General features: G+C 38.9%; 3 protein-coding genes across 11 annotated transcripts in view; 2 read left to right on the top strand and 1 right to left on the bottom strand.

Moving 5' to 3' along the window:
- ABCB11 (ATP binding cassette subfamily B member 11) overlaps positions 1–6,029 on the top strand; it is a 64,043-nt gene extending 58,014 nt beyond the window's left edge. For all 9 annotated transcript variants that reach the window (XM_071562139.1, XM_071562140.1, XM_071562138.1 and 6 more), the window contains 5 exons: positions 49–205; positions 992–1,189; positions 1,967–2,173; positions 2,922–3,068; positions 4,084–6,029. In XM_071562139.1, the coding sequence (XP_071418240.1) occupies positions 49–205; positions 992–1,189; positions 1,967–2,173; positions 2,922–3,068; positions 4,084–4,284 (910 nt within the window). In that variant the 3' untranslated portion in view covers positions 4,285–6,029. The remainder of the gene's footprint in view (positions 1–48; positions 206–991; positions 1,190–1,966; positions 2,174–2,921; positions 3,069–4,083) is intronic.
- A 3,817-nt stretch (positions 6,030–9,846) lies between these two features.
- On the bottom strand, positions 9,847–16,120 carry G6PC2 (glucose-6-phosphatase catalytic subunit 2). The gene is made up of 5 exons (XM_071562150.1): positions 15,903–16,120; positions 15,479–15,588; positions 12,425–12,536; positions 11,488–11,603; positions 9,847–10,358 (listed from the first exon to the last, which is right to left on the bottom strand). The coding sequence occupies exons 1-5, from the start codon at positions 16,118–16,120 to the stop codon at positions 9,847–9,849; spliced, it is 1,068 nt and encodes a 355-aa protein (XP_071418251.1).
- A 6,728-nt stretch (positions 16,121–22,848) lies between these two features.
- SPC25 (SPC25 component of NDC80 kinetochore complex) lies at positions 22,849–26,272 on the top strand. Its single transcript, XM_071562767.1, has 6 exons — positions 22,849–23,397; positions 23,486–23,551; positions 24,327–24,473; positions 24,619–24,723; positions 25,018–25,116; positions 26,029–26,272. The coding sequence occupies exons 1-6, from the start codon at positions 23,244–23,246 to the stop codon at positions 26,160–26,162; spliced, it is 705 nt and encodes a 234-aa protein (XP_071418868.1). The 5' UTR covers positions 22,849–23,243; the 3' UTR covers positions 26,163–26,272.
- Positions 26,273–26,539: the final 267 nt, after the last annotated feature.

Genomic DNA, 26,539 nt, shown 5'->3' with positions numbered 1-26,539 from the left:
AGTTTCCTGATGGCTTCCCAAGAATGACCATACCCCCCTTCCCCACAGGGTGATCTCTGCTATTGTCACCAGTGGAACTGCTTTGGGAAAAGCTTCTTCCTATACTCCAAACTATGCCAAAGCCAAAACATCTGCTGCACGCTTTTTTCAACTGATCGATCGGCTTCCTAAAATCAGTGTTTACAGTGACAAAGGGGAAAAATGGGTAAGAGTGGAAAATGAGTGATTTGGGATGTCATTCAACTCACCATAAGCATGGAAGTTGGATTAATGGTTTAGTAGTCAATGGCGATCACTGCTTTATGAGAAGGTTATGCTGATTGTATAATTGTTACTTGTCTTTGTTCTTTTAGAAGCAGCAAGCTCTATACTAGGTATCAAGAGTAGTATAAAATGAGCCATTAGAAATTAATCATTTAAAACTCCTGTAAATTGGAATGGAAACAATTTGGATGACTCACAGAATAGCAAGTTTTTATTTCCTGCTCTACAGTTCACACACAAACCTGCCCATCATGGGCTTTTAATGGATTCTTTTTCCATTCACATCAAACTGGTAGGGGGGTTCATGAGGAGGCAAAGCATAGTTGAGTCAGACGAAATGAAAATGCTCAATTTCTAGTCAATTGAAAAGTCAGACCCAGAAAATTCAAATTCTTTATTTTATATACAATGTCTGCATTAAAATTAAAAACTTACTCATTTGCAAAGCAATACCATTTCCAATTGATGGCCCTGACCAGTGCCATGTGGGGAAGTATAAGCAGAAAAATATTGGTATGAATAATAGCTTCATCTCTAGGACAGCTGCTCCAGTCTAGTTTTTATCCCTTTTTCTTAGCTAATTTCACAAACATGGCTGTTGTATTTTAAACAAGTGATGCCAGAATGAAATCTGAGGAAGAGTTATTTTTTACTTCGCAAGTTTTGAGTTTAAGCTCATTGTAACATCTTTCTCTTTTTTTTTTTTTATTTTTTTATTTTTCACTAGGAGGATTTCAAGGGAAGCATTGAATTTCTTAACTGTAAATTCACATACCCTTCTCGGCCTGATATTCAGGTCCTGAAAGGACTCTCTATAGCTGTTAAGCCTGGACAGACTTTGGCATTTGTTGGAAGTAGTGGCTGTGGTAAGAGCACCAGTGTCCAGCTTCTGGAGCGTTTCTATGACCCTGAGAAAGGAAGTGTGGTAAGCAAAGAAAGTGTGGTTTCTGTGCTATTATTTTCAGCAATGCTCCACAGGCCTTCTGCCTGTGTCCTCCTGTGCAGCTTAGCAATGGAGGCATGTACATCTGCAGCCTGGGGCTTCAGCTCCTTCTCAAACAGATGTGAACTCTTTGGACAATTCCCCAATATTGTCTCAGATGTATTTAGGCAAGATAAGAGAACTACATGGCTCAGGTGCACCTTCATGCATTACGTGGGCCACGTGCACTTGCCTTCACAGAGTCTGTATGAAACATATAATGTATGCTGTACATTGTGGGAGTACAAGCAAAAATCAAGTCTGACTGGAGCAACAAAGAGCCTGGAACATCTCTAAATATGCAGCCTATCTGCAGGTTGAATTTGTCTAGATTTAACTTCCAGTTACTTAGAAAGGTTTATGTGTTTTCCCAGTGTAAATACTGACCCATCTAGATTGGTTTCTCTTTCTTTGGAAAAAATCTGTGTGGTGATCACTATGTTAGGAAGGCAATAAAGCATGTGCCTAACCTCAAACAATTAAATAGTTCAATAGGATTTAAGATTGAGCAAAAGTCTAGCATTTGGCTAGATATGAGTCTAGCATATGACTTTTTACACATCATGCACAAAGGAGTCAAATATAAGCAATTCTTCCAATCACTTTAAATCAGTTGCGTTGGCATTTTAGTAACATGCTTAAGTCATTTAGTTTTGCTATAAACTATTTGGGTATTGTTGTTTTTAATGATGTTTCAAGTTTTCTCCCATTTTCTTGTAGTTAATAGATGGACACGACTCTAAGAACATAAATGTACAGTTTCTTAGATCAAAAATTGGAATAGTGTCACAGGAGCCTGTGCTATTTGACTGCAGCATTGCTGATAATATCAAATACGGCAGTAACATGAAAGAGGTGACGATGGAAAAAGTCATAGAAGCAGCCCAGAAGGCTCAACTGCATGATTTTGTCATGTCCCTGCCTAATGTAAGTACTTGTAAGGCCTTGGCTGTGGAACTACAGACAGGCTGTTCAGCGTTCATTGCAGTGGGAGTCACTCCAAACCCAGTTAAAGTTGTTACACGTATACACCTCTCATGTCCTTTTACAGCTGTGACAGTAGGAGCAAAGAGGATGCCATTACAATTTCTTGTGTTCCTGAGAGTTTGGGTGTGAGTTTCTACTGACTTCTTATACAGTAGGCAAATATATAAATCCTATTCTCAGCTGGGGGAGATTTGCCTTTTGATTAGGGCAAGATACTTAGATAAAAATATTTGAAGCTGGCTGCTTATGTACAATTCAGAAGTATTCGAATGCACTGAAATCTTATAAACATAAATTGGAAGAACATAAAAGGCATGGATAAAATTTAGGCACTCAAATAAGAGACTTATCTAGAGAGCCCTGAAATCACTTTTAGACTCTTCTCCCAAATCTAGGGCAGGGGATTTCTTTTTGCCTCAGACAAATTAGACATCTTGCTATCACATTTTTCTTACAGGCCCCATCACTGTGCTGCCTGGGCCTCTGGGTATACACAGGCAAAGCATGGCTTGGAAACCTTTCCCCAAGTAAATGTAGCTCTGCACAGTATTCCTGCATCTCTGCATTCTGTAAGGAGGAGGCAGCAGTGGTCAGCATTCTCGCCTCTCTCCTCCTGCCCTTCCTCCAGGCTGTGTACTGCTGTGTTTGTGTACGCCTGAATAAAATCTTCCTTTTGTGTATTTTTCAGAAATATGAAACTAATGTTGGGGCTCAAGGATCCCAGCTGTCTCGTGGGCAAAAGCAACGCATTGCCATAGCAAGGGCCATCATTCGAGATCCCAAAATTTTATTACTGGATGAAGCTACATCTGCCTTAGACACGGAAAGTGAAAAGGTAAATGCACAGTGATAAGCAATAGGGCAAAGTTAATACAATGGCTTACAACATAAAATGCCTTTTCTGTCCTATAGAGACATCCTGACATAGTCCACTACATGACCACTCGTTATTCCACATTGTGAATTCAGAACTTTCACCTTTAATGATCTTTCCTAAAGGTGTAGGAGGCACAGCTGTAAAAAAAAAAGCTGCCAGCTCCAAGGGCTCTTAAACTGTCCATGAGAGGGAGCACTTTTTCAAAAATGTGGATACTAGTTTATGTCAGAAGCTCAGCAGGGTCAGCCCCTGTTAGTACTTGGACAGGAGCCCTCCTGGGAATACCGGGTGCTGTAGGTTCTAGTCCCGAGGATTTCAATGTCATCGTCCAAGCTTGCTCGGCCATGGCAGATCAACCTTAGGGGTTAAAGGGTGGGGCCAGTTCTGCGCACGCTGTACCTCACCTAAAACATCCACTGCACGGGCTCGAAGGACACACCCACATGGGTAGAGCCCTTCCCAAATTTTCGTTCATGAAGCCTGGCCATGATGATGATGATCAAAGCATTCAACTGGAAATAGTTAATAAATATAACTCCAGTACATTAAAAATTAAACAACAAAAAAAAGTGCTCATGCATACAAATAATACGCCTAACTATCCAATAAAACAGCAGTGAGGGGCCTAAAAACTTGGGCAATAATTTTTCTAGCTTTTTTACTTAGAGATTAGAGAAATGGTGGAAATTTAAAACCATATCCACACTGAATTGACACTTAGTACATCAGCTAAGTAAAGGCCTTCCTTAAGTTCTACTCCTACGTTTACCTGTTCCTTCTTTGTACTGCTTGTGAACAGAGTTCATGACCTAGCTAAGCACACCAGTATTGTAACCTTGGATTTAGCCTCATTGTCACTTTTACAAGTGTTGCACAATACAGTTAATTAATCTGAAGCAATTGGATTCCTCCAGCTCTGAGCCCTGATCTGGTTTGCATATTTTCAGTCTGACACTTTGTCTGTTGCCTTTAGACTGTGCAGGCAGCGCTGGATAAGGCCAGAGAAGGGCGGACCTGCATCGTCATTGCCCATCGCTTGTCCACCATCCAGAATGCCGACATCATTGCAGTGATGTCCCAAGGACTTGTCATTGAAAGGGGCACTCATGATGAACTGATGGCCATAGAAGGAGCCTATTGGAAGCTTGTTACTACTGGAGCCCCAATCAGCTGAATTACTGTGATTCTCAATTTGAAATGTTTCTGTAAGCAAACACTTTGTGGTAGGTATGCGTATGTTGGTACTTCATTGTGCTATGGAGTGCTCTACAATGCTGTGAGATCTGTGGAACACTGAATGTATGTAGCTCTTTGCATCAAACATGTGCAGAGGACTAGGCACAGGCTGATATGTTCAGGAAGTAACTTAGCCCACTGATAAGGGAAAGAATGCCTGAATATGGGAAGGAGCTTTTCTGGTGATCTGTGAAGTTGCTGCTACCTGCAGTCAGACGACACAGTCCTGTCATGCCTCAACTAGCAATCAAGGAAGACTCCGCTCCAGAGTTCGTGAAACTGCCCCTTCTCTAGGTAAGCCGAAGGAGTGAAAACAGTCCCAAAAATGATGCTGTACATCTGAAGGGATCAAATCTCTCCTAATGTTCAGTCTGCAGAGGATTACAGCAGATCCCTTTCCTGTGGGTACAGAGCTCCCATGCTTTCACCCCACACACGCCAGCTGTGCTGTTGGTGGAGGCTGTGTCTCCCCTGTGTGTGGCTGCAGCATTGACACCATGGTGCCACCTCAACAAAACCAGGCAGTACTTACAAAAAAGGCAGCTCCACAAAAGGAAAGCAATCAAGGTGAAGAACAGAAGCTGGTGAGGATCATTTCCTAGCCCATCACTCTAATTAAAGCTGTCAGATTTTTGATTGGAATAAATGCTTTGGATAAATTAATATAAAATCCTACAGTTAATGATCTGTTATTTAAACTGTCTTCTGTCGAGACGGTGATGGATAATATGTTCTTTTTTTCAGAAGGCTAGACAATGATGTGCATTTTTATAGAAATCATAAAGTCAAGGTGGAAAAAATAGGCATAATTAGCTCTTTGTATTAAATACAGTTGATAAACAGCAACAATGCATTCAGAAATTAAGAAGCTGAGGAAGGAGCTTCCTTTGACAGAAACTTGTATCTATCACAGTTTATTACAAGATCTACTGCAGGTTTCTCTGAATATGTTATAGTTATTGTCTGCAGCACAACATGAGTCTTTGCTTTAGTGACTGGGATCTTGGAGACAAAGCAGATAGACAGAATGTATAAATTACAGATTCAACATTGAAATATTGATTTTGAATAATAGAGTATTAACTGGAAAAATCATTCTCCATGTCCTAAAAGCTGCAGGGGTGGGGGGGTGGGGTGTGGGGGGGGTGTCAGTTTCTACTCTGTAAAACAAAATCACGCCACTTCTTATAAAACTATGCAGCAGTAACAGTACTTGAACAGAGTGGTAGGGATGAAAATTTTATTAGGATACATCCCTTAATTTCCAGCAGTCAAACCTCATTTCAACTTTTGTACAAATCCATTAATAGAATAGCTGCCACAGTCCCTACTAATCTCCCACAGCTGGCACTGAAATGGCTATTTTCCTAAGAAAGTCTGTATTTTGAACCTTAACTGGAAATTAAAAGAAAGCTGCTTTAGTATTTTGAGCCTTTTTATGTTTCAGGGCAATAATTAGTTTGATGGCTCAGGACTGAAACTATTGACAGAATAACTATCAATACTACTGACATACCTATGTAATATTTAATTTATATTTATAGTAGTATTTAAGGCCATGGAAAAATAATGACACTTTATTAAAAACTACAATGACTGTGTACTTATTTCGTAATTCTTTTGCCTAAAGGACACTACTTTCATGACCCAAATGAAACCAATAAATTGTATTTTTTTACTGGCTCTTGTGCTTTAGCACTTCTTCTCCCACCCTTCAGACAAGTGCATGGATATCCTGCAGCAGGTAACAAATATTTCTGTGTAACTGGATCATGTCTGTGACAAGGGTCAGCTGTGCTGGACAGGGCTGTGAGAAGGCCAGCTCAAGGACCAGCCTGTGCCTGCACAGGAGCCTATTGTCTCCTTACAGGAGGACCACTGGGACACGGCTCCATCTGGGTGGCACTGCTACTGCTCTTCATCATAACATCATCCTGTTTTCAGGCAGCTAGGAAATATCACGAGCTAAGTGGTGGGAAGTGTGCTGGTACAACAGAAGGCACTCATAGCACACACAAACAGTTGCACATTCCTGGATGTCACTTAATTCCTATGTACTACTGACAACCAGTTGATTATAAAGACCTTTGGTACCTGTGCAAAGGGATTAAATGTCAAGTAGTGCTACCCAGTGTGTCTGGGCATGAGCAACAAGTCTTAATGGACTGCTTAGTACAGACCTAGACTGGTCTTGCTGCTGCAGCTGTCTGACAGGCAAGATGTCCCAGCCCTGGAACTTGGTGACAGGTCCCCAGGCCAACCCAAAGGCATTTGCTTACATCTTTCAAGCCAGACCCAAGCTGTTAGTCTTGACAGTAGACAGTGTCATTTGGTGTCTCCTGCTGTTACACTTGGCACAGTCTGTGGCAACTGCATTATCTGGTTTTCCAACCACCCTATTCCTCTGGATAGATATAAACATGATACTGTTTTGGGATGGCACCTTAGTAACTGCTCTGCAAATACATCACCCGCTCCAGCTAGACTAGTCTGGGTAGGAACAGCCTGTCTAAGGCCAAACTTGTCCACCAGGAAGGCTTAACCGGGAAAGGGGAGAATGAAAAGCAAAGCTGCAATAGTAGCAAGAGTGAGTGTTGTGAACTGAATGCAATGAGAATTTGTCAGCTAGTTCGTAGGAGGAGAGAGGGATACTTTCACTTCATGGAAGTCCTGGCTCATGAGAATCTTTCTGCAGGCAGATGGAAGGACTTTTGGAATTGCATTATCCCAATTTGGGCATCTTAAGTCAAGAATAAAAGATTAACTTTCCCTTGGAATCCCATTAGTGGGAGCAAAGGGATCAGTCATACACTTTCCACCTCCTTATTACATATGAAAACAAGAGGTTTGTGGCCCAAACTAGGTTGAGTAGTTCAGCTCATCCTGTAAGTTTTTATGTGCTGCATTTGTTACAAAGCTGCAAATGCTTGGTGAAGATATAGTTTAAGTATTTAACAATTTGATAGCTCTTAGATGTCACACAATCTTGTTAAATAAGGTTTGAAATATAGTTTTCAACTGCAGTAAATTTACTCAAGCCTGACTAAGGGACACGTAGCCTTATTTCACTGTAACAACTAAGTGGCTGGTTCTTGATTTTCAATTCTAATGCTATCAAAATACCAAGATTATATTTTGACACTTGTTTATCCCACCACTTTGAAAAAGGCTAACTCCATTTGAAGTTTTGGGAGTCTTCTCTGGAAATTCTTCAAACAGTTGCACAAAATTCCATAGCCCAATACACTCAGCTGCTCAGAAAATGTCTATTCTGTGGCCGTTGCATTATCAGTTTGCTGATTTCTGAAGTTAGTGGTGAAATTAAACTGACTTATTCAGTTTTCCCATCATTCTTGGTTTTAGCTATAGCTTAACAGTTGCAGAAAGAATAAGAGGTGGTTCAGACAGGAAGCTGGTCTGTATCCCTTTCCCTGGAGCACTGAAGTTGCAAACTGAATTAACAGGACATTCCAAGAAAGCGAGCAAAAGCCCATGTCTTCTTAGGTGTCTGTACGGAGCTTAGAACAATACTGCAGAAATACCATTTGCCATTCTACATTTATGGTTGTGTCTGTCCCCCACAGAGGCACCAAGATTCTTTGTCAGGGCAGGAAGCAGAGATCCTCGTCTGGTAGAAGCTTAGAAATGTGGTATCTACATATAACTCCCAGCTTAAAATTGCCAATGTTGCCACTAAATCCAAATGCTGCTGTGATAGCCTCAGTGAGCCAGGAACAAAAAATTCCCTACTGCTGGCCAGAAGGAGCCAGAAATAGGACAGATAGGCCAACCTGCTAGTGCTCTGCAATGCCTCTGTAGGTCACCTCACTGGTAGGGAATAACAAAGCACAGAGGAACATGACCACAGCTGATATTTGTCTTGGCTGTCTTTCCTCTTTGTTATTTGTTTCTAGTCCCATTAACTTAGTAATTTTGCTTAAGGTGTTACAATTATAGAAAAGACTGGTTTCAAGTCAGCTGCTGTAGGAAAAGTTCAGAGAACCATTACAGAAGATATCAGGAGATACACGGAGCAGAATACTCCTCAGACTGTTAAAATCAAATGACTAATTTTCTAATGTCAAGGGAGTCTTACTAGGCTCTTAAATATGGATGCCTGTTTCAGATTTGCTTCTGTAGTTAGTATAATGTTTATTCCCAAAGGCCAACACAAAACTATTCACCTTGTTTACCCAATTAAATGAGGTTTTTTCAATTTGAATTACACCACACTTAATTGGAAGTCTAGAAGCAATATCATGTTTACATCTTCTAAGCCTTATTTCTTTCAGATCATACATACACAGCCCTCATTACCCATATTAGAGCCTTGTATATTAGGGCTATATATAAACAGCTTGTATACTAAGTATTATGAGATAGTACCAGCAAAATGTTGCTTTAAGATTGTGCACTGAAGGGGAATATACAACAGTAGATGCCAAATAATGAGTACAAAATGGAAAGCACCCACCTTTACCTGTTTAGAATATCCATTTTATATAGCAAACATGTATTTAACATATTAGTTACTTGTGTGCGTAAACAAAGCTGACAAGAATATAAAGTTGCAACGACAGTCTGCAACCACATTTTCATAATTTGCACAACTATGACAGTGATTCAACTTGTGACTCTTGATCTAAGAGAATTAGCAGAGAATTACCTTTACAATACAGGAACATGAACAATATTCTTGAAGTCATATACTGAGAGAATTTCATTATAGACAACTTTCTTAATTTGTTTCTCTGTGTAGATGTACAGAACCCAAAGATTTGTTATACCACATTTCTGCATTTTCACTATCAAAGGTGTGATCTGTATCATTCGTGATTTACATGTCCACTTTGAAAAAGTAAAATTGGCAAAACTCATATAGTAATGCAAAAAATATATTCTACAGAGTCTAATGGAAATAAACTTTTTTCTCTCATCTGACTTAATCAGAAGCTGTTTTGCTCAGGAAGCTCAATAAGTTAAATGTAAAGCCTTGTTTATAACTATGCTGGCCTTTTTCACAGTGCCTGGGTACAGCCATACAGTTGTAGGTGGTGTGATACTGACACACCATTATCTAGCAGTTTAACACACAGTATCTACATATAAAAAAAATTAAATAATCAAGTATCACTATGTACAACTGATGCTTGAAGCATCATCTAGCTAGAGATGGAGAGAACTTAAGGACTACCATATAGCTAAATAAAACTAGTTGATTATACTTTAAAAACTTTGTTATGACCCAGAGTATTGGGCCATTTCTATCCATACTGCAGTGTGGTTGCAATATTTCTAGGAGTTAAGTCAGCAACTAATATTTCGAGCTGCCAAAGTCATTCTTGAGTGTACTAATTTTAGATGTACTAGTTACTTACCGGGAGCACATCAAAGATCCAGTAGCATTCCCTTGGTTAAAATGAGTTAGCAAAACTGCCTTTGCGGAGTCCTTGAACAGCTCATATCCATCTCCACATTACTAACCATTTTGAACCTTTACCTAATTAAGTTTCTTTTCAGTTGTCCTCATTAATGAGTGGACACAGTATGGAACCAAGGCAACTACAGTCAGAGGCATAGCTGCACTCTTAAAGAACGAGAGAAAGTAGAACAAATACTCAGTATGAGTAGGTATCTTAACGAAATTATACAGCTGCAGTGTAGCTAAAGAAGCAGCTATACATAATATGCGGAAACTTAGCTTGCAGCTATTTTTACCTTTGCAGCTTGTGATGAACATTTCAGAATTAATTCCAAGACCTAAACCAAACAGTGCACCTAAATTCCTCACCAGTCCAGCAAATGGAGTTGTGTCAATGTTTATCCAGTCTGGGTTGGCACACCACTTCTTGGCCTTTGGAACAGACCATAGCAAGTCAATATCAAGAAGTTTGAGGGATAGATAAAAGCCAAGGGCAAAGACAAAAAGAAACAAGTTTGTCTTGATGTACATTCTGAAGCTTGCAGTCTGAATAGCAGGGGTATGCTCAAATGCTTCTGCCACAAGAATGCCTGTGGATTAGAAACTCAGTGTTACAGGGAACAACACACTTGTACTTTGAATAAGCACTTTCTACAGTGTGCCTGTAGAATCTGACTTTTGAAGACCAAATATATCTACATATTTCATATCTATGTGTATATATACACATACACACACACAATTTTTCACTTCTGTAGTACATTACAAAACCTTTTCTCCCACTCAAAACTGCTAATTTGGAAAAAAGAAATTAAATAGCAAGCACTACATGGTTTTGATATGAGGCATACCTTAAGGTCTGACTGCACCTCAGATGACAACCTATCAAATATTAGATGTAAACTGGAACATTGCTTTTCCAAAAGAGTCCCTCACTCAAAGACTGGCTTCAGCAATGCAGAATTCAACACCTGTTCCCACACAGTCTTTGAGTGTTGAAGGAAAATACACAGAACACACTTATCTTCTCTGGTACTTTTTTAGTCCTGGTTGTGAAGAGGGAAAGCTGTTAGCCAGGGCTGCCCAGGCTGCACTGCATTCATGAAAGAGAGCAGGAGCAGGCAGCCCCTGCTCAATACTCTGCTCATCCTCCTTAAAGTCAGATAGATTACTAGGGAGATTGTTAATAGCTTGAACTCCCTGAATGCAAACTTGCAATATGCTTAAGTAACTTCTTAAATCACCCTGGGGCGTTTGTGCTGCTGATTTACCTTTTTCTCTATTTTGCCCCATACTTGTCCACATTGCACACATGCTAGTCTGCACCTGGGCACATTTGAAGTGACCCAAACAGCTTCCTCCTGAGATGAAAGGTCAGAGCCATATGGGAGCAACTTCCTCTCTGATCTCTTCCACATAGGCAGCACAGTTAAAGATTGGATGCAGTCAGTATGAACCAGTCAGAGCTATTCTGAGGCACAGCATCAACTGGCACATGGAAAAAGGCTCACTCCTTTCACTGTGTGAATTACAAAGGCAGCAGGCACATTCTAACCTTGCAAATTTTACCTTTAGACTCTTATCAAATAATTGATCTTCCAGAGAGCAGAGATCACTACTGGGGCTACAAGATGAGTAAAAATCTCTTGTCTTTTCTCAGACTTCATTTTTTTGAGAATTTGCAAATATGTTAAGAAGAAAAGAAAAAAATAGCATTACCAGCAAAGACTCCAAGAATAACTTGATGAGGGAAATGTGTTGCTATGAATACTCTTGAGACGCACACACTGATCTGGATAATCCAAAAAATACTCCAGAGGAATGACCATGTCAGTCTAGAAGTGAAAATGAAGATGCTTAAAAATAAAGACAAGCTATTTCATCTACTAATTTATCTTAAGCGCCATCATATCAGACTCATATTTTTACCAGGTACAGATTGACCAAGTAGAGCAGTTTAGAATCAGATGATTAAAAACTGGAAGTCAGTACCAAAATATTACCAAGAGTGGTTACCAAAAGAGACCTCAGCAGTTTCAAGTCCAAGATACCACTGTGGTTTTAGTGATGAAAGTCATCCATGGCAGGTTAAATTAGTCCTAGTACCATGAACATATTTCTCATCACGAAGTCATAATTCAATGTCAAAGTTCAATTATTTCATGACAAAATTCACATAGCATAGGAACAACCTTGCCTGCCTTGACAGCAATTATAAGATTTTCCAACAGAGCTGAGTAACACATTACAGTCAACTTCATCAACATTAAATGCATTTTCTTTAAAATGGGCTAGGAATGATGACCACCAAAGCAGTAAATTTATGTACTAACAAAAAAATCTAACACATAATAACAATTAATAGAATTAAAAATTTCCAATACTGAAGATGTGACACAACCTTGAAGTGGAGCTGATTCAGAGATATTGTATGCAATGACTGCAAGTTAATAAATATAAACCTGTACAAATGGCTAAATCCTCTTAATATACCTTTTCTTTAACTGAAGTAGATCATAATAAAGAGTTGTTTTGTTTTTTTTTCACAAACTGGGTAGAACAGACTATGAATATTTGTTTCAATGAAGTCCATTAAAAACTTAGTGTGTATATAAAGAAATAGCTGTATGAGTTAGAGTAATAGAAAGACACTGACCTGTGAAGGGTAACAGCTAATTTATCTTTCCATCTAACTGTGTAGCTAAGTGCTGCAGTGACCATTACATACCAGACGCAGGATGATCCCATGGCATGTCCAGATGGGCTTCCTAGTAAAAACAAAAAGGAAATATTCAGCTTAAGAATGATGACTGTAACATTTGTCATATAGAAAATGTCAACTGGCAGTTACTCAGCCACCTGATCATTTAGAAAGGAAATGGCTAATGAGGCTGAAAGAATGTAATCTGATCCTTTTTCAGCTATAGGGAAGCCATATTTGTCTAAAATCAAGCAGGTAACAGCTTAACCATCTTATATTGGTGGGAGGTGGAATCTTGATGGGAAAGTATAGTATTTTCTCATTACTTAGATTTGGATTGTGATTAAAAAAATACAAAAAAACATCCAGGACTCTCTTAGGACTGTAGCATGTAATGTAGTAGTTATATATGAGGATCAGATGAGAAAGAGTTTGAATGGGCCTCCTAATAATTAAGGGGAGCAACAGAGATTTAGCTTTTTGTAACATTCTAATGTACCAGTATAACTTTAGATGGCCCTTCCAAATAGCCTTTTACCTGTTTCCGCAATTACCGTGGTGTCAATAACTGTGATCTGTGTCTCACTAATAATATTACAACCCAGGTAATTAATATTTAGGGGGAATTTTGTAATCAATTTAGAAATGTATCTCAAGAATGATGGAAGAACTGTGTCTTCATGCTTTATTTTGATTTATGTTATAAATGTTAAGGTGTTGTACCCATCAACTAGCTTAAAAACAGATTATCAGTGAAACTGGCACATGAAATGATGCTGTAACATATTCAACTAATTGCTTGTACCCACAGTCGTCTATGACAGGGAACACATTTACATTTAGAGATCAACGGTGATTTCTTCTTAGTCCAAGTTATAATATTATATGTGTAATTTTTTTTAATTTAAAAAAAATCAAAATTTTACTGGAAACTATGAAGCCAAAGAGAAGTTCCTACAACCATGAAAATCACCAAAACCAAAGTATGCTGACATGATGCAAGTGAAACAATTCCTAAAATTGCTCTGTCACTTCTTTTCCCCTGTTCACCAAGTCTACATTCAACAAATTGAAGTAAGAGAAGAGAGAAAATTAGATCAATGGAATCTGTCAATCCTGGACTTTCACAGCTTGGCTTTCTGTGGAGACAAAGAGAAGTAAAAGGGTAGGGTTATTTCACTGTCAGAAGAAATAGTTTTCACTCAAGAATGTGTTATGATCTAGCACTATATAGCAGTGCATAGAGCAAAAGAATATTTCAGTGAAGTAGTGAAACAGTAATGTCTAGGACAAACACTATGATTTCTGACTCCCTCATTTCTGCTATTCTGCTTGGCAGCATTTTTAGAGCCACTCTACGAGCTCTTTTGTTAATTACCTAACAGATGTGCACTTCTAAACCTCACAACAGAACAAATGTCACTGATAAGGAAACCGTAATGTTGTCTGTCAGCATTGAGAAAGTTCCTCTTTGTTGTCATTTAGGAAAATATCATCTAGGAATAACATTTCATCGTTCATCTGCAAATGACCTACTAGAAACAGCATAAACTCCACCTTAAGGTTTATGTTCTTAAAGCCTTACAAATACCAGAGAAAAAAAGCTGCAGGTTTTTAGCTCAGTTAATTCCAGAAGTACAAACCAAATTTAGGTCCTAGACTGCTCGCCATGTAGTCATATAAACAGTTCCCACAGCTTTCCCTCTTGCTGAACCATGGAGTTTGAAGTTAGGCTATCCTAGCAATATTTGGATCTGCTTTTTTCATGTCTATGACTGCCGTTCTACTCTTTTAATATAAATTGCATATTGTAAAAGTGTGTGAATTACCATGTAAGCTCCTACAGTGACTGTGTGTGTGTAACAGCTGCACTGACTGCAACTCCTCTTGTTAATGAGGAACAGGTCAGTGACACATACTGTCAGTGGTTCAGGGCGAATCTGAAAATGTGGCCATTATAAATGCAAAGAAGGAATCAATATGACAGTTGTAACCAGTGGACAGAAATAGATCTTCTGGTTCAATGAATGAAAATGAAACACACTGACTGTCTCCTTAGCCAAGGGCTTGGAATGACACTGTGCTGCAAGGGCTCAGTTCTGAAGGCTTTTGCAAAGATCTGAAGTACTTTAATACTTTGGGTTAGGTCCCAAATGAATTCACTTGAAAGAGACTGTAGATCACATACAGACCAGGCATTATTAAACCCTGCCTCAAGGGCTTAAGCTTCTTGCTCCCAATTACAATGGGATGTAATGCAGGATATTGTTGACAAAATACAGGTATGCAAACTGCTTAAAACCTTGCAGTGGCATTGAGGAGGTGCAAAGCACATTAATTTCCACAGTCAATAATTTCTTACACAATGAATTAAACTAAATTCACTCAGCTCAAAGTAAGTTCATTTTATTTCATATATTCAGGTTACACGAGTTCATTTAACTTCATCAGTATTGCATTGAGTTCCACAGAGAAGACAATGAGACATAAGAAAGTGAAAATACTTTGAAAATCCCCATATATTTCATTACATGCTCTCACACACATATTCAGTGCTAGTGTCTGGTTCTGGGAAGAGGGTTTCCCTTTCCCAGTCATGATACATTACATGACCAATTTTTGATACTATTGTTATTTACCCTGAACCTTCTACTAGGTTTTAGGGTTTGAATATTTCTTGCAATAGTGCACAGGCCCTCAAACCCAACAGCCCTGTGCTCTGTTTTGGAACACATTAAACAATATACTTCATAAGTTTTCTGCAAATTCCTTTCCAATATGCCGGTTCATTTTAGTATGTTTAAAGGCAATGAAGTAAACATTCTTGTCATATAGCAATCAAATATCTATCACATTGCATTTCTTCCTTTTTTGTTTTTTTTTTAGTGCTATTTTATACATGAGCTCTGAGATTTGTCTGTCATGTAAGACCTTCCTAAGTCACATCCTCTCTCCCTCAAAGCCACTATCCCTATTAAATGTATTAATGTAATCTCCAGCATTTCTTACCTGGTCCAGTTTCACATGTTATAGGAAACTGCTCAAGGCATGGGCTTGATTGATTAGGATAAATCATTGTTTCTTGCACCCACCAATATGGGCGATGGCCAAATAAAATCCTGACAAAAAAATAAAATCAAATGAAGCAGAAACTCAACAAAAATATTATGTAAGAAGGCCTCAGCACAGCATGATGATCTTAAAAAGAATACGAAGAGCTAAATTGTCAAAGCTGTTTTATAATAGTTCTACAGTTTCTTCTTATCACAATAACATTTCAAACATATCTTAAATATATTAATTGTGAATACCTGTTTTATAATTACAGGGGAAAGTCTACTAGTACATTATTCACAGAAAGTTTCTAAACCTGAGGCACAAATAGTAACTATCATTAAAAATACAGAATTTTAAAATAAATCCAACTTCTTACCATTTAAATATGAGGTTGAACCAATCACCAATGACTGCCACCCATATCATTTTAGTACCAACCACTTGGTTGAGCTGAAACCAAAGAGGAAAATAAATTGAGAATATATTCCGGGGGTCGCCAACATGTGACATAAAATTTAGGAAATCCTGGTAAGCCCTGTAGTCCCTCTGTAAATGCTGAATGATAAGCACGCCATTGCTATGAAGGAGATCCATCTTAATGGATTAAACTGTACTTGAAATAAAGTTCCTTTAATCTTAAATTTCTAGATGGAGACTGAGAACCATGGGGGGAAGCTATTAAAAAGTGAGAGAAGGTGATTGACGTTGCCTTTATATCATATTGGTGTGGTGTACCCAGCCATTCCTGAAACACGTGGCTCCAAATCTCTGGGAAAACACATGAATCTCTTAGTCCTGGAAAGCTTTTCTGTTTGCAAATTTTAATTAGAAGAAGCTAAGTGAAGTACATGCTGAGCAGCAGCAAATTGTGGGGAAAGTTTTGTGGAAACACAATGTGTGACTTATATAATCCTCTGTATGAACAGTTGGAACATATTTGCTTAAATTTTTTCACAGTTCATTTCTCTGCAGGATGGACATTAGTAATGTGTGTACTTCATTAAGGGTTGCCTGTATAAAGGATAGAAAAAATACACAAATAACTGATCTTTGCAGAACTGTCATTAAAGCAGTACATTTCACTTTGAAATAGAACTTGGCTACCATGCTGCTACTAATACTTTGATAACGCATTTTTCAGTCATGGAAAATACAACCAGCATCCATACATCAACAAGGCTGTTGAGCTCCAGATTTATTTTTAAACCAGCAATATTCTTAAAACACTGAAAAACAATTGTTTCCTTCACACAAGAAGCCTGTTAATCCAGGGCACAATGCAGATGAATCTTAATCTCTGAGCGTCATTTTGTACCATCATTCTTGTGCATTGCTTACATGGCGCAAGCCCTGCACATCTTCACCAGCAGGAGCTGCAGCTGCACTTCCTGCCCAACCTGGCAGAAATAAGATATGCCTTGCAAACCAGAGCAATGTTAGGAACAGATGATTGAGTATTTTCCTGAAGCATTCCCAAGTGAAGCGCATTGGTTCTCCAGGCCAAACAGCCAAGAAGAAACAGATTCTGCCACATAGCAGGATTTTAAAAGATTAGAGCAGATAATATATTATCACATCAGATTTATCAATATTAGTACCAATAAGTGTAGCATAGGAAAAGATTATGTTAATTTGTGAGGTGGCTACATGAAAAAACCTTTTCCTCAAGAGATTAAATGAATACTAAAATCCCGATGATACCATCTTCTGATATTACCAGAGCAGCAAGAGGAAAATTTCAAGCTCTTTATCAAGCATTAATATTCCAGCATATTCATATCTTCTATCAAAGATTGTGTATCTGAAACAATTAGAATCAGAAGAAAAAAGCAGCTCTTTATATGCATTGCGTGTTTCCCTACAGCCCTCTCCATGGCACTTCAAGCTAAACTGCAGAAGCTGGAGAGACAAAGACACGAACTACTTAACTGGTTTTGCTGAAGAGGGACTTAATGGCTTAACAGGGTTTTATGATGTGTGGTCAGGGAAGTCACATGGAAACACTAAGTAGATTCAACAAATCAGGCATGACAATTAAATGGACTTAGAAGACCTCTCTTCCTGACACAATCTCACATTTACTTTACTCCCACTTACTTTAGCTATTGATAGTATGGTTTTACAAACTTTTTAGCAATTTTAAACCCTAAATCTTTATTGCTACTGGTTGCATTGAGCTATATAGAAAACCTTAGAGTTAATAAAGGATTTAAAATTCTATGCACTGCTTCTGAGTAACTACAATATTTTTCTATATATTCTATATATTGATTGAATTATTCACTTCAACTGGTATTCTCTGATTTCAGGGAAAACTCTTCCAAGGGCAAAATTTCAGGATAATTCAACAATAAATATTTCCTAGCTTTTTAGCTAAAAATATTTGGAGAAGTTTGTTTCTTCTAAACCTTACAGCTTATTGCTTTTCAGGTTGTACAGCAAGGCAACTGTCATATAAAAGAGTAGATGGAATTAATTTTCCCTCTCCCAGTTCTTTGCCAAGAATTTGTTTAGAAATATCTCCCTCAAGTAACTCTTTATACCTTATTACTAAAGAAAATGTCCTTTTGTTAAATTTTTTAATGCAAAAGTATCTCGCCTTTAAAGATAAGGAATACTTACAATAAAAACAGTAAAAATCACTCTTTTATGCATGTCTGGGGTTAATATGCAAAAAATGTGGAGAATCTGAGGTTTTCATATGGTTTTCAGTCTAGTTTAGAAAGAATAATTAGCTATAAACATGAGTGTAAATGTCAAGTCAGTTGGTAGCTGAATAATAACCCTCTTACTTCTAGTACTCAGTTAAATCAGCAACTGTAGAGATGTTAAGTCAAAATAACTATTGTTCAATTAAGAAAAATATTTTGCAGTAAGCTTACATCAAGATACATTAAATTAATGCCCGTTAAAGGAGTGTCTACCAAGTAATAAAATAGATCACTGTTCAATCCCTCTTTAACAGCACCACTGTTACTCAATAGTGTAAGAAAATTGCCTCTCTGATGCAGGATGTGCAGAATCATTGCAATAACTTGTTGTGTGTTTGTTTCATTTGCAAATACAAACCCACCCACGTTACCATCCACTGGGACAGCAATGCATCTGCTCAGGCTCACCTCTTCATCAGACAGAACCACTCAGCCACACTTTGGTTCTCCAAAAACTTTTTCAATATGTTTGAGGGTATATCTTCTTTTAGTATAAATGTTGAAGGCCTGATACTAGTTTTCAAGATTTTGCTGCTGAGGTAGAAAGATAAGCACCTTAGACATAATGGAGACTAACAGCAACCATAAAAAAGCTTTCATTGTCTTCTACATTCTTTCTGAGAGTTGTAGAATCTCCTACATCCTCACCTTAGAGATACCAGAGGAGTTATGTTTATAAAAGATGTTTAAAAAACCAACAACAAATCCACAATCTACAAAACAGGAAGCAGGGAGTTTTTGAAATAGGTAAGCAGGTGCTTATGTGGAAGCCCCCACGATCCTGCTCCATGCAAGAGGCAGTCAACAACCGACATGCCAGTCATCTCTTGTCCTGCCTGTGATACTTCACAATGTATGAAAGTCTGAGGCACTCTAAGATTTTCCAAGTTCTAATAACCAGAAAAGATGGCAAAACTTGTCTTGAAATACTGTATTTAATAACTTATTTAAACTAACAAAGGAGAAATACTTCCTCAATACTTTCCCCTGCTCATTTTCTATGCAAAAAAGTGCAAAATGCTTCTAGCATTTAGCACTTCAAAGTCACTTAATATAGTATATGAAATAAAACTATTTGCTGTATTTTATTATGCAGAATTCAAGGAAAACTAGTGATCTCTACAAAATGGTCAGAAAGTGTATGCAATTATGTTTGTTGTCTTGTTTTGATATTGCACAACCAAGGTTTCGCCTTCATATGATCAAATTAGTTCTCAGTAGAAAGTAAAAACCTTTAAAATGTTATCTGTTCACATAAAGAGTATTTAACTTATTGATAATTTTTTCATTTTGTTTATTTTCCAAGACATAGAAAACTAGAGACTTTATATATCCTTGGTAATAATGTAAAAACAAGAATCATGCTGCTGATCCACTGGAGGGAGGATAAAATGTTTACAGCTCCTTTGCACCTACATATTAGGGCAAATATTACATAACAGTTACTAGATGTTATTAAGTAAATGTTTGCAAGGGGAGGAAAAGCCATCAAAGCAAACATTTTTTGAAACCTGTTAATGGAGGCCTATGTACTGGGCCTAACTTTCTGGTACATTATGCCTAGTTAATTAAACAATAGCATTAATTTCCACATCAGTATTTCCATTGGCACTGGACCAGCTACAAGGATTAACAAGCAATTTACTAAGTTCACCAGCAGACACTGTATAACAGCTGACAGCTACTTTCTTAGGCATGAACATTTTCCAAGTGGAATACTGAGGAGATATACCTTGATTTTCTAATTAGGAATAGAAGAAAATTACAAGAAACTTCCTTCCTTCCTCCCTCCCTCCCTCCCTCCTTTCCTTCTTTCTTTCTTTCCTTCCTTCCTGACCAGTAGAGGTTTAGCAATCGCTATTATGAACTAGTCTTCTTCTCTTCATTCTGGCACCTTAACCTAATCTTTCCCAGTTACTATACTGTCATTATTCCATGCTATAAAGTAAAATATGCAAATACAGGAAACCAACAAATTAATCTGTGCAATGTAACAATAACTGCCAGACCTGAATACTTGTTTATATTTGCTTGTGTTGTATTTGCATTAGTGTAAATGATACAAACAATGCAAGGAATACAATTCTGCCATGCTCATGTAGAAGTCACATCTAAGGAATTTTACTTACTATAAATATGAAGAGCTACTTTTTAGAAATTACAAGCAACCTAGAGTGGATAAAAATCCTTCAGGTTCCATAAACTGCGAGCAGAAATGGAGCCTGGACCCATAAGGCAAACAGTCTCCAACTCATTTTTTCTGTTCCCCTTCCACTAAAACCCCTTGTGTTCCCTTAGCAGTTTACACCTAAGCTGCAGTAGCCCTCCAACCCTGAGCTAGACTTCTCAGCTGTCCCTTAATCCAGCAATGGACCTGCTGCTAGCAATGATAGAAAGCAACAGATATTTGTTGGCAACTTCCCACCCCTCTGACTGCAAGGGAACTGTCCCAAGCTGCTGCTGCTGTGCACCATAGAACTGTGAGTTAACCAAGTAACCCGGGGCTAAAAAGGACACTCATGAAGACCTGGAAAATGCAGAATAGGGGTACATGGCACAATTGCAATGCCTCCAGACATGTTCATAGTGCAAATAATAGGGTGTGCTGATTTAAGGGTAAACCAGCAAGAGAAATGAACCTAGCTCAGGAGAGATTATAAATCAGAGTTACAATTTAATTAAAAAATATTACAATAAATACAATGACACAAAAAGAAATTGCTTTTGACCCACAAAACCCTGAAGTGTAACCCAGTGCCCTGGGTCACAAACACAAAGGGGTTTGTTAGCCTCTGTGCTGAGCCTCACGTGGTTCCCCCGAGTTCAAAGCAAAACGAGGTAAAAAACCTGTTGGTGCAGATGATGCTTGCAGTCTGGTGAAAGATGGTGTTCACAGTCTGATTGAGAGTGGTGGCCTTCTCCTGTCAAGGTTCTGGTCCTCCTTTCTGTCACATGAGTGGGGTCTGCCAAAATCACCTTCATTTGAACATGCAGGTGGTAAGCAGACTGTGAAGAGTAGTGGGAAAGTAAGGTTGAAGATGGGTTATACTGTAAGTTCATGAATCTAGAAAACTCTGAATCAGTCAGAAAATAGATCAATTAATGTATGGACTCTGCTGGTAAATGTCAGCCTATAAAATTTAGTCTTTGGTGAAAGTGTAAAACAAAGGAATAAGACTAATGAAATCCATAAAAACCTCACTGATATAAAAAAGATACCTAACATTTTGGAGCTAGTGCCAGCTACAGTGGGGTGAACTTGTGTTAACAGGAGGATTCAGCAGAGACTGGACTGTAGAACCCACCAAAAGATTACCAATTAGAAATGAGGATTTGTTTAAACTAACTTGTATTTACTAAACTTCACGGGCTGGGAAAATCATGTATTCAGAAAGTTATGAGCTCAATAATAAAGGCTAATGATGTCAGGGGCAACAATGAAACTTCATCCTAACAGCATGCACTCAGCTAGGAGAGAAATGCTCCTAATTATAAAAAGCTATAAGGTATAGGCCTCATAATGCTCAAATTTATACTCGGCTAGGTAATCATCCTTAAACCAGCTTGACTTCAGTACATTTAAGTGTGAGACAGATAAGAAACAGAGCTCTATTAATTCTAGGACTAATGTTGAGGAAACTGTGAAATCTGCAGAACAGGTGTCCAAGTCAAATGGGACAGGAATATAGTGGGATAGAATTGTTCAAACAAACAATTTATACAAGAGTAATGTAACTAATAGCTGGTGGTCTCAGCTCAAACTTTGCTGAGGGCCTGAGGGGGAGAGCACAAAAATTAATTGCTTCAGATAGCGATTCTCAACACTTTACTAAGTTTACATTATTATGAGACCATCGAAATACCACTGGCATAAAGTAAAGCTAGAGAAGTTCATTAACCACGGCAACAAATTGATTAAAAGTAGCTTTAATGATAGATTGAAGGCTGCTATCTGCAGTCACAAACTAGTGCTCATCAAGGGTCAATAGGGGAATAGAAACAACTGCAGAAAAACCTGGCACCGCATCTTAAGGAGCACATTCACCGTCATAGAGGCTTATGACAAGTGTTTAGTTACAGGCAGGGCTACTGTGTAGTGGGTTTGTTCACACCAAAAAGGTGCAATTACCTCTGCAAGTCAGTCTCCTACCAGAACGACCGACGTAAAGGGCAAATTTTTATCCACACTCTTGAGAACTTAAGCCTGGGGAATTAAAAGGCAATTCACCAGCTTCACAAAACTTAAGACCGTGTTCTGTGAGTAAACCAGACACTGGAAACAAGTTGTGGCTTCAGAGGAGCGAAGCCAGTACGGCTTCAGAGCGAGGTCGGGGTTTGTTCAGTACCGAGCAGGCTGTACCCCTGCACCGGCCCCGAGAAAACGCGTTAATCCCCACGGCATTTCTCCGGGGAAGGCGCGGCACTACCCCTCTGCGCTGCTTCCCGGCCCGGCCGCTCCCGTCGGCCCTTCCCGGGCCCTCCCGCCGCTCCCTCCCGGCCCATCCCGGCCCCGCCCCGCGCGCGCGTTACCACAGCAACGGGGCGGGCGGGCGGGCCCGCGGGACTGGGCCAATCAGCGGTGCGGTTGTTGCGGGGCGGGCGGGGCCGGTCGCGGCCGTTGGGAAGGCGGGAAGGCGGCGCGGTTCGAACGCGGTGGGTCCGGACCGGGTCGGGGCTCGCCGAGCCCAGCGCAGGAAACCGCCTGGCCCGACCTCGGCCCGGGTGCGGGAGTGCGGGGGCGGCCTCGGCTCTGTGCGAGCCTGCAGGAGGACGGCGAGGGAGCAGCGACGGCCGTGGTGGTGCCGGGCCCCGGGCAGCAGTAGCCGAGCGCTGGGAGAGTAGCGAGGGAAACGTGGCTCCCGCTGGGCCAGTGGTGACAACAAAAACAACTTGAGGGAAGCGGCGCGAGGGGACAAAACCAGCCCGGAGGGTTTATCCTGAGTTGCGTCCGCTGCCTGCCGTGTCCTGGCGCTGTGTCCGTTCACCGACAGGTGTGTTACAGCACCATGGTTAATGCAAAGACAGAAGATGAAATAGCAGGCTTTGAAAGAGATATGAAAGAGTTTTGGATCGAGTTTAAAAGCGTTTATAGCCCTGAACAGATCAACCAGACTTTAGCACTGAGAGATTCGTGCAAGGAGGCTATAGAAGCACTTTCAGGTAAAAATGTTTTGTGTGCTTTTTACCTCTATGTTTTGCAAGTTATCATCAAAATTCTTCAGATAACTGAAGCAACTTTCCCTTACAGAGAAATGGTCCAGGAAGCTGAAAGAAGGGGACCTGATGATTGACAAAATTCAAGAGTATAAGAATGGTACAGTACAATGTTTTATTTATTGTGGCCAGCATTTCTAAAATTAGCTTAATACAGCTGAATAGTACGTTTAAATTCATATTTTAAAAGGTAAGTAATAACGATAGAATTAAAACCAAACATGTTGTTGGTTACAGGATGTAAATTTCAAGTCAAAAGCAATTTGTTGAAAAACTTCATTGATGATGGAAAAGGGTGAAAGCGTGGTAAAAGTTTTCTGCATAGTGATTTTGGTGCTTAAGTATTTAAAACAAGGACTTGCTGACTGCAATAGGAAAAGTAAATTGAATTGCTTAGTAAAGTTAAATATTGTGAGATTACTTACACCTTTTCCATATTAGTAAGAGGATACTGTCAGATCATTAGTTTGGGGTTAAATTATCTCAGTTTTTTAGTTAAACTTCAGAATATCAGGTAAAAAAATATTGCAACTCTCATATCAGTCGGTGTTTTCATTCCTTGCTTTCTGTCAAATTATTGTGGACAGGATCCTCTATCTTCAGGCTTTGAAAATGTGTATAATGCTGATGCCAGAAATAAATTGCTTCTGATTGAAGTATCAGAGCAATTCCCTACTTTGTAGCTTCTCTTCGGAGTAACTTCACTCTAAACTTTGATACTCTTAGAGTAGCTATGTTGACTTCTCTTTGCAGCTGAGATAGCATGCATTTCACTCCATTTTATTCAAATAAATCACCTCAAATTACCGAAGTATTAAATAGTAGGGGCCTACTTCATCAACCATATATGTTCATATTTTCTTGCCTCCCTTCAGAGATTCTCCAGCAGAGCAAATGTATAACAGAAAAGGAAGAGCAGTTGGCAGAAATAAAATCTAAGCTAAGTCAAGAAGAAGAGCAACAGAAAAACTTGACTGACAGCATCCAAGAGCTTAAAGAAGAGCTGGCAAAGAAAATGGAAAGTAAGCAAAGGATAATAAGCAAATTTTCTTTATTAAAGGAGGAGTTGTTTTGAACACTTGTTCTTTAGGGCTTTTTTACTGTTCTAAATACTTTTTCATGTCCTTGTTTTGCCTTTGATACTTATGGTGGATTTTAAAATTCTAGTACTATCTTCTAAAGACAAGGCTGCAAAGGAGAAAGTGGAGCGACTGTGCAAGGCTAAAGTGTTGTTTGAAGAGCGTCTTGGATTGGAGATACGCAGAGTTCACAGTAAGTTGCTGCAGTTCCCGTAATTCCCATGTGCACTGATCCAGTGTGGCGAATGTTGGATTGTGCACACCTCCCACACCTGTGAATTGTCTTAGCCCAGACATTACCATTGTCTCTTAAATGGTAAACTGTTAAAATGCATTTATCTTTCAAAGAGGGACCAGGGGCTGCTTAATTTGTAAGTGTTCTAAGACTGTTAATTGAAACTAACTTCATATTGTCATTTTTAGTCATCACTGTGACTCTCCAGCAGAGGTTAATGGTGTTCATTAATTCTGTTTGTGTTTATTTTAGATGAACAATTACAGTTTATATTCAGACACATAGACCACAAAGATCCTGACAAGCCATACCTGTTTGCCCTTTCCATAAATAAAGAAGGTGATTATGAAGGTATGTGCATTTTGAATACATCAACAAGAGGACTGAACCTGATGCCTCTATTTGAAAAAAGCGGGAGAGGAGCAAAGAGCAGTTTAGTTGTAGCCTTTATCTTCCGATTTCTGAATGAAAAATATTGCAGTGGGAATATAGTTTCTTTAATTATGTTTGTCTCATTAACTTACATGGAAATGTAACTGCTTTTCTTCATTCCCCTCCATTTTGGAGATGCTGTTTACTTTGTATCAAGCAAAGTCGGAGAAGGGTATACAGAGATACGGATGCTCCATTTTGTAGTTTATGCTAGAGTGAGTGTCTATGCTGACAGGAATGTTTCAACTTAGTTTGAGAAGCCTGGAGGGCAGAGAAACCCTTACAGGGAGACATAGGTAAAAGAATAAAACTTGAGCTCCAGCATTCCCCTTCTGTAAGGGAACAGCCTTTCAGATCTTAAGGCTTCTTCAGTTACGAAGAATTTGAGTGCTGTGCTGCAAAGCTTCTAGACAGTTGCTACTGGGGCTCTGCCATGCCTTTAGCTATGGACTGAATAGATTCCTGGTTTTACTAATTAAAATTTAAACTGGTCAAGTTAAAAGTGGGTTACATCAGTTTACAATCTGCCTCCCTGCAGAAAACAAAACTGCTTAGGAATGGATTTCAGTTTTTGAGCGGGCTATGGATTACTTGAATTGCTGTAACAATTCAAGTAGGAGCAGAGCACTGAGTGGGAGGTCAGGAAATCAAAAACTTGTTGTGTTCTTTGAGGTTTTGCCCTTGCTGACAGAAAATGAAGCTATTCAAAAATAATACTGGTGGAAGCTAAAACATGCAAAGATAAACTACATTAGTATTTCATGAGATGGAAAACATAAATACTATTTTTTTAATAATAGTCTAATCTTCTGGAAATTTTTGTCATTTTAGTGACTTCCTGTACTCCTCCTCTGGACTGTATAGCAGAGTTCCAGCTCAAAGTGAGAGAAACTAACAATTTTTCTGCATTTCTTGCCAACATCAGAAAAGCTTTCACTGCATTATCGTATAAACAGTCTGCATAAAACTAGCTCATACCTCTCTTTCTAGCTATGTCCTTATGTCCTTCCTGTATTGTGAAAGTGTGTATTTATCCCTGTCTTACTCTAATTTCTAAATAAAAATAATGAAAACAGTATTGTAGTCCATTGTCATCTAGAGACATTTTGGATCATTCTGCAAAAAACAGTATAATCAACTACTTCCACAACTGAATGTGTCCAGACATGTAAGTTTTGATCCTGTAGCAAGTGGCATAAAGATGTAATGATTTCTCTTTAGCTACCCCAGGAAGATATGCAAAATAAAGTACTTTCTAAGAGTATTTGTCTCTTTTTCAAAAGCATTGATGTGTCTTGCAGGTTTCTGTGTGGTTCAAATAGACCTGAAACCTATCACAGTG

Source organism: Pithys albifrons, chromosome 8 (assembly GCF_047495875.1).
Source record: "Pithys albifrons albifrons isolate INPA30051 chromosome 8, PitAlb_v1, whole genome shotgun sequence".
NCBI classification, from domain to species: domain Eukaryota; kingdom Metazoa; phylum Chordata; class Aves; order Passeriformes; family Thamnophilidae; genus Pithys; species Pithys albifrons.
The sequence above is the reverse complement of the archived record's forward strand: the minus strand, read 5'-3'. Positions and strand labels throughout refer to the sequence as shown.

Coding starts and splice junctions, on each gene's coding strand:
- G6PC2 (XM_071562150.1), bottom strand. CDS start 16,120: ATGGATCTCCTTCATAGCAATGGCGTGCTTATCATTCAGCATTTACAG. Junction 12,537..15,478: donor AACATGTGAAACTGGACCAG/GTAAGAAATGCT, acceptor TGTTTTTACTAG/GAAGCCCATCTGGACATGCC. Junction 11,604..12,424: donor TTAGCTGTTACCCTTCACAG/GTCAGTGTCTTT, acceptor TTTCACTTCTAG/ACTGACATGGTCATTCCTCT.
- SPC25 (XM_071562767.1), top strand. CDS start 23,244: ATGGTTAATGCAAAGACAGAAGATGAAATAGCAGGCTTTGAAAGAGAT. Junction 24,724..25,017: donor GGAGATACGCAGAGTTCACA/GTAAGTTGCTGC, acceptor TGTTTATTTTAG/ATGAACAATTACAGTTTATA. Junction 25,117..26,028: donor TAAAGAAGGTGATTATGAAG/GTATGTGCATTT, acceptor TTGTCATTTTAG/TGACTTCCTGTACTCCTCCT.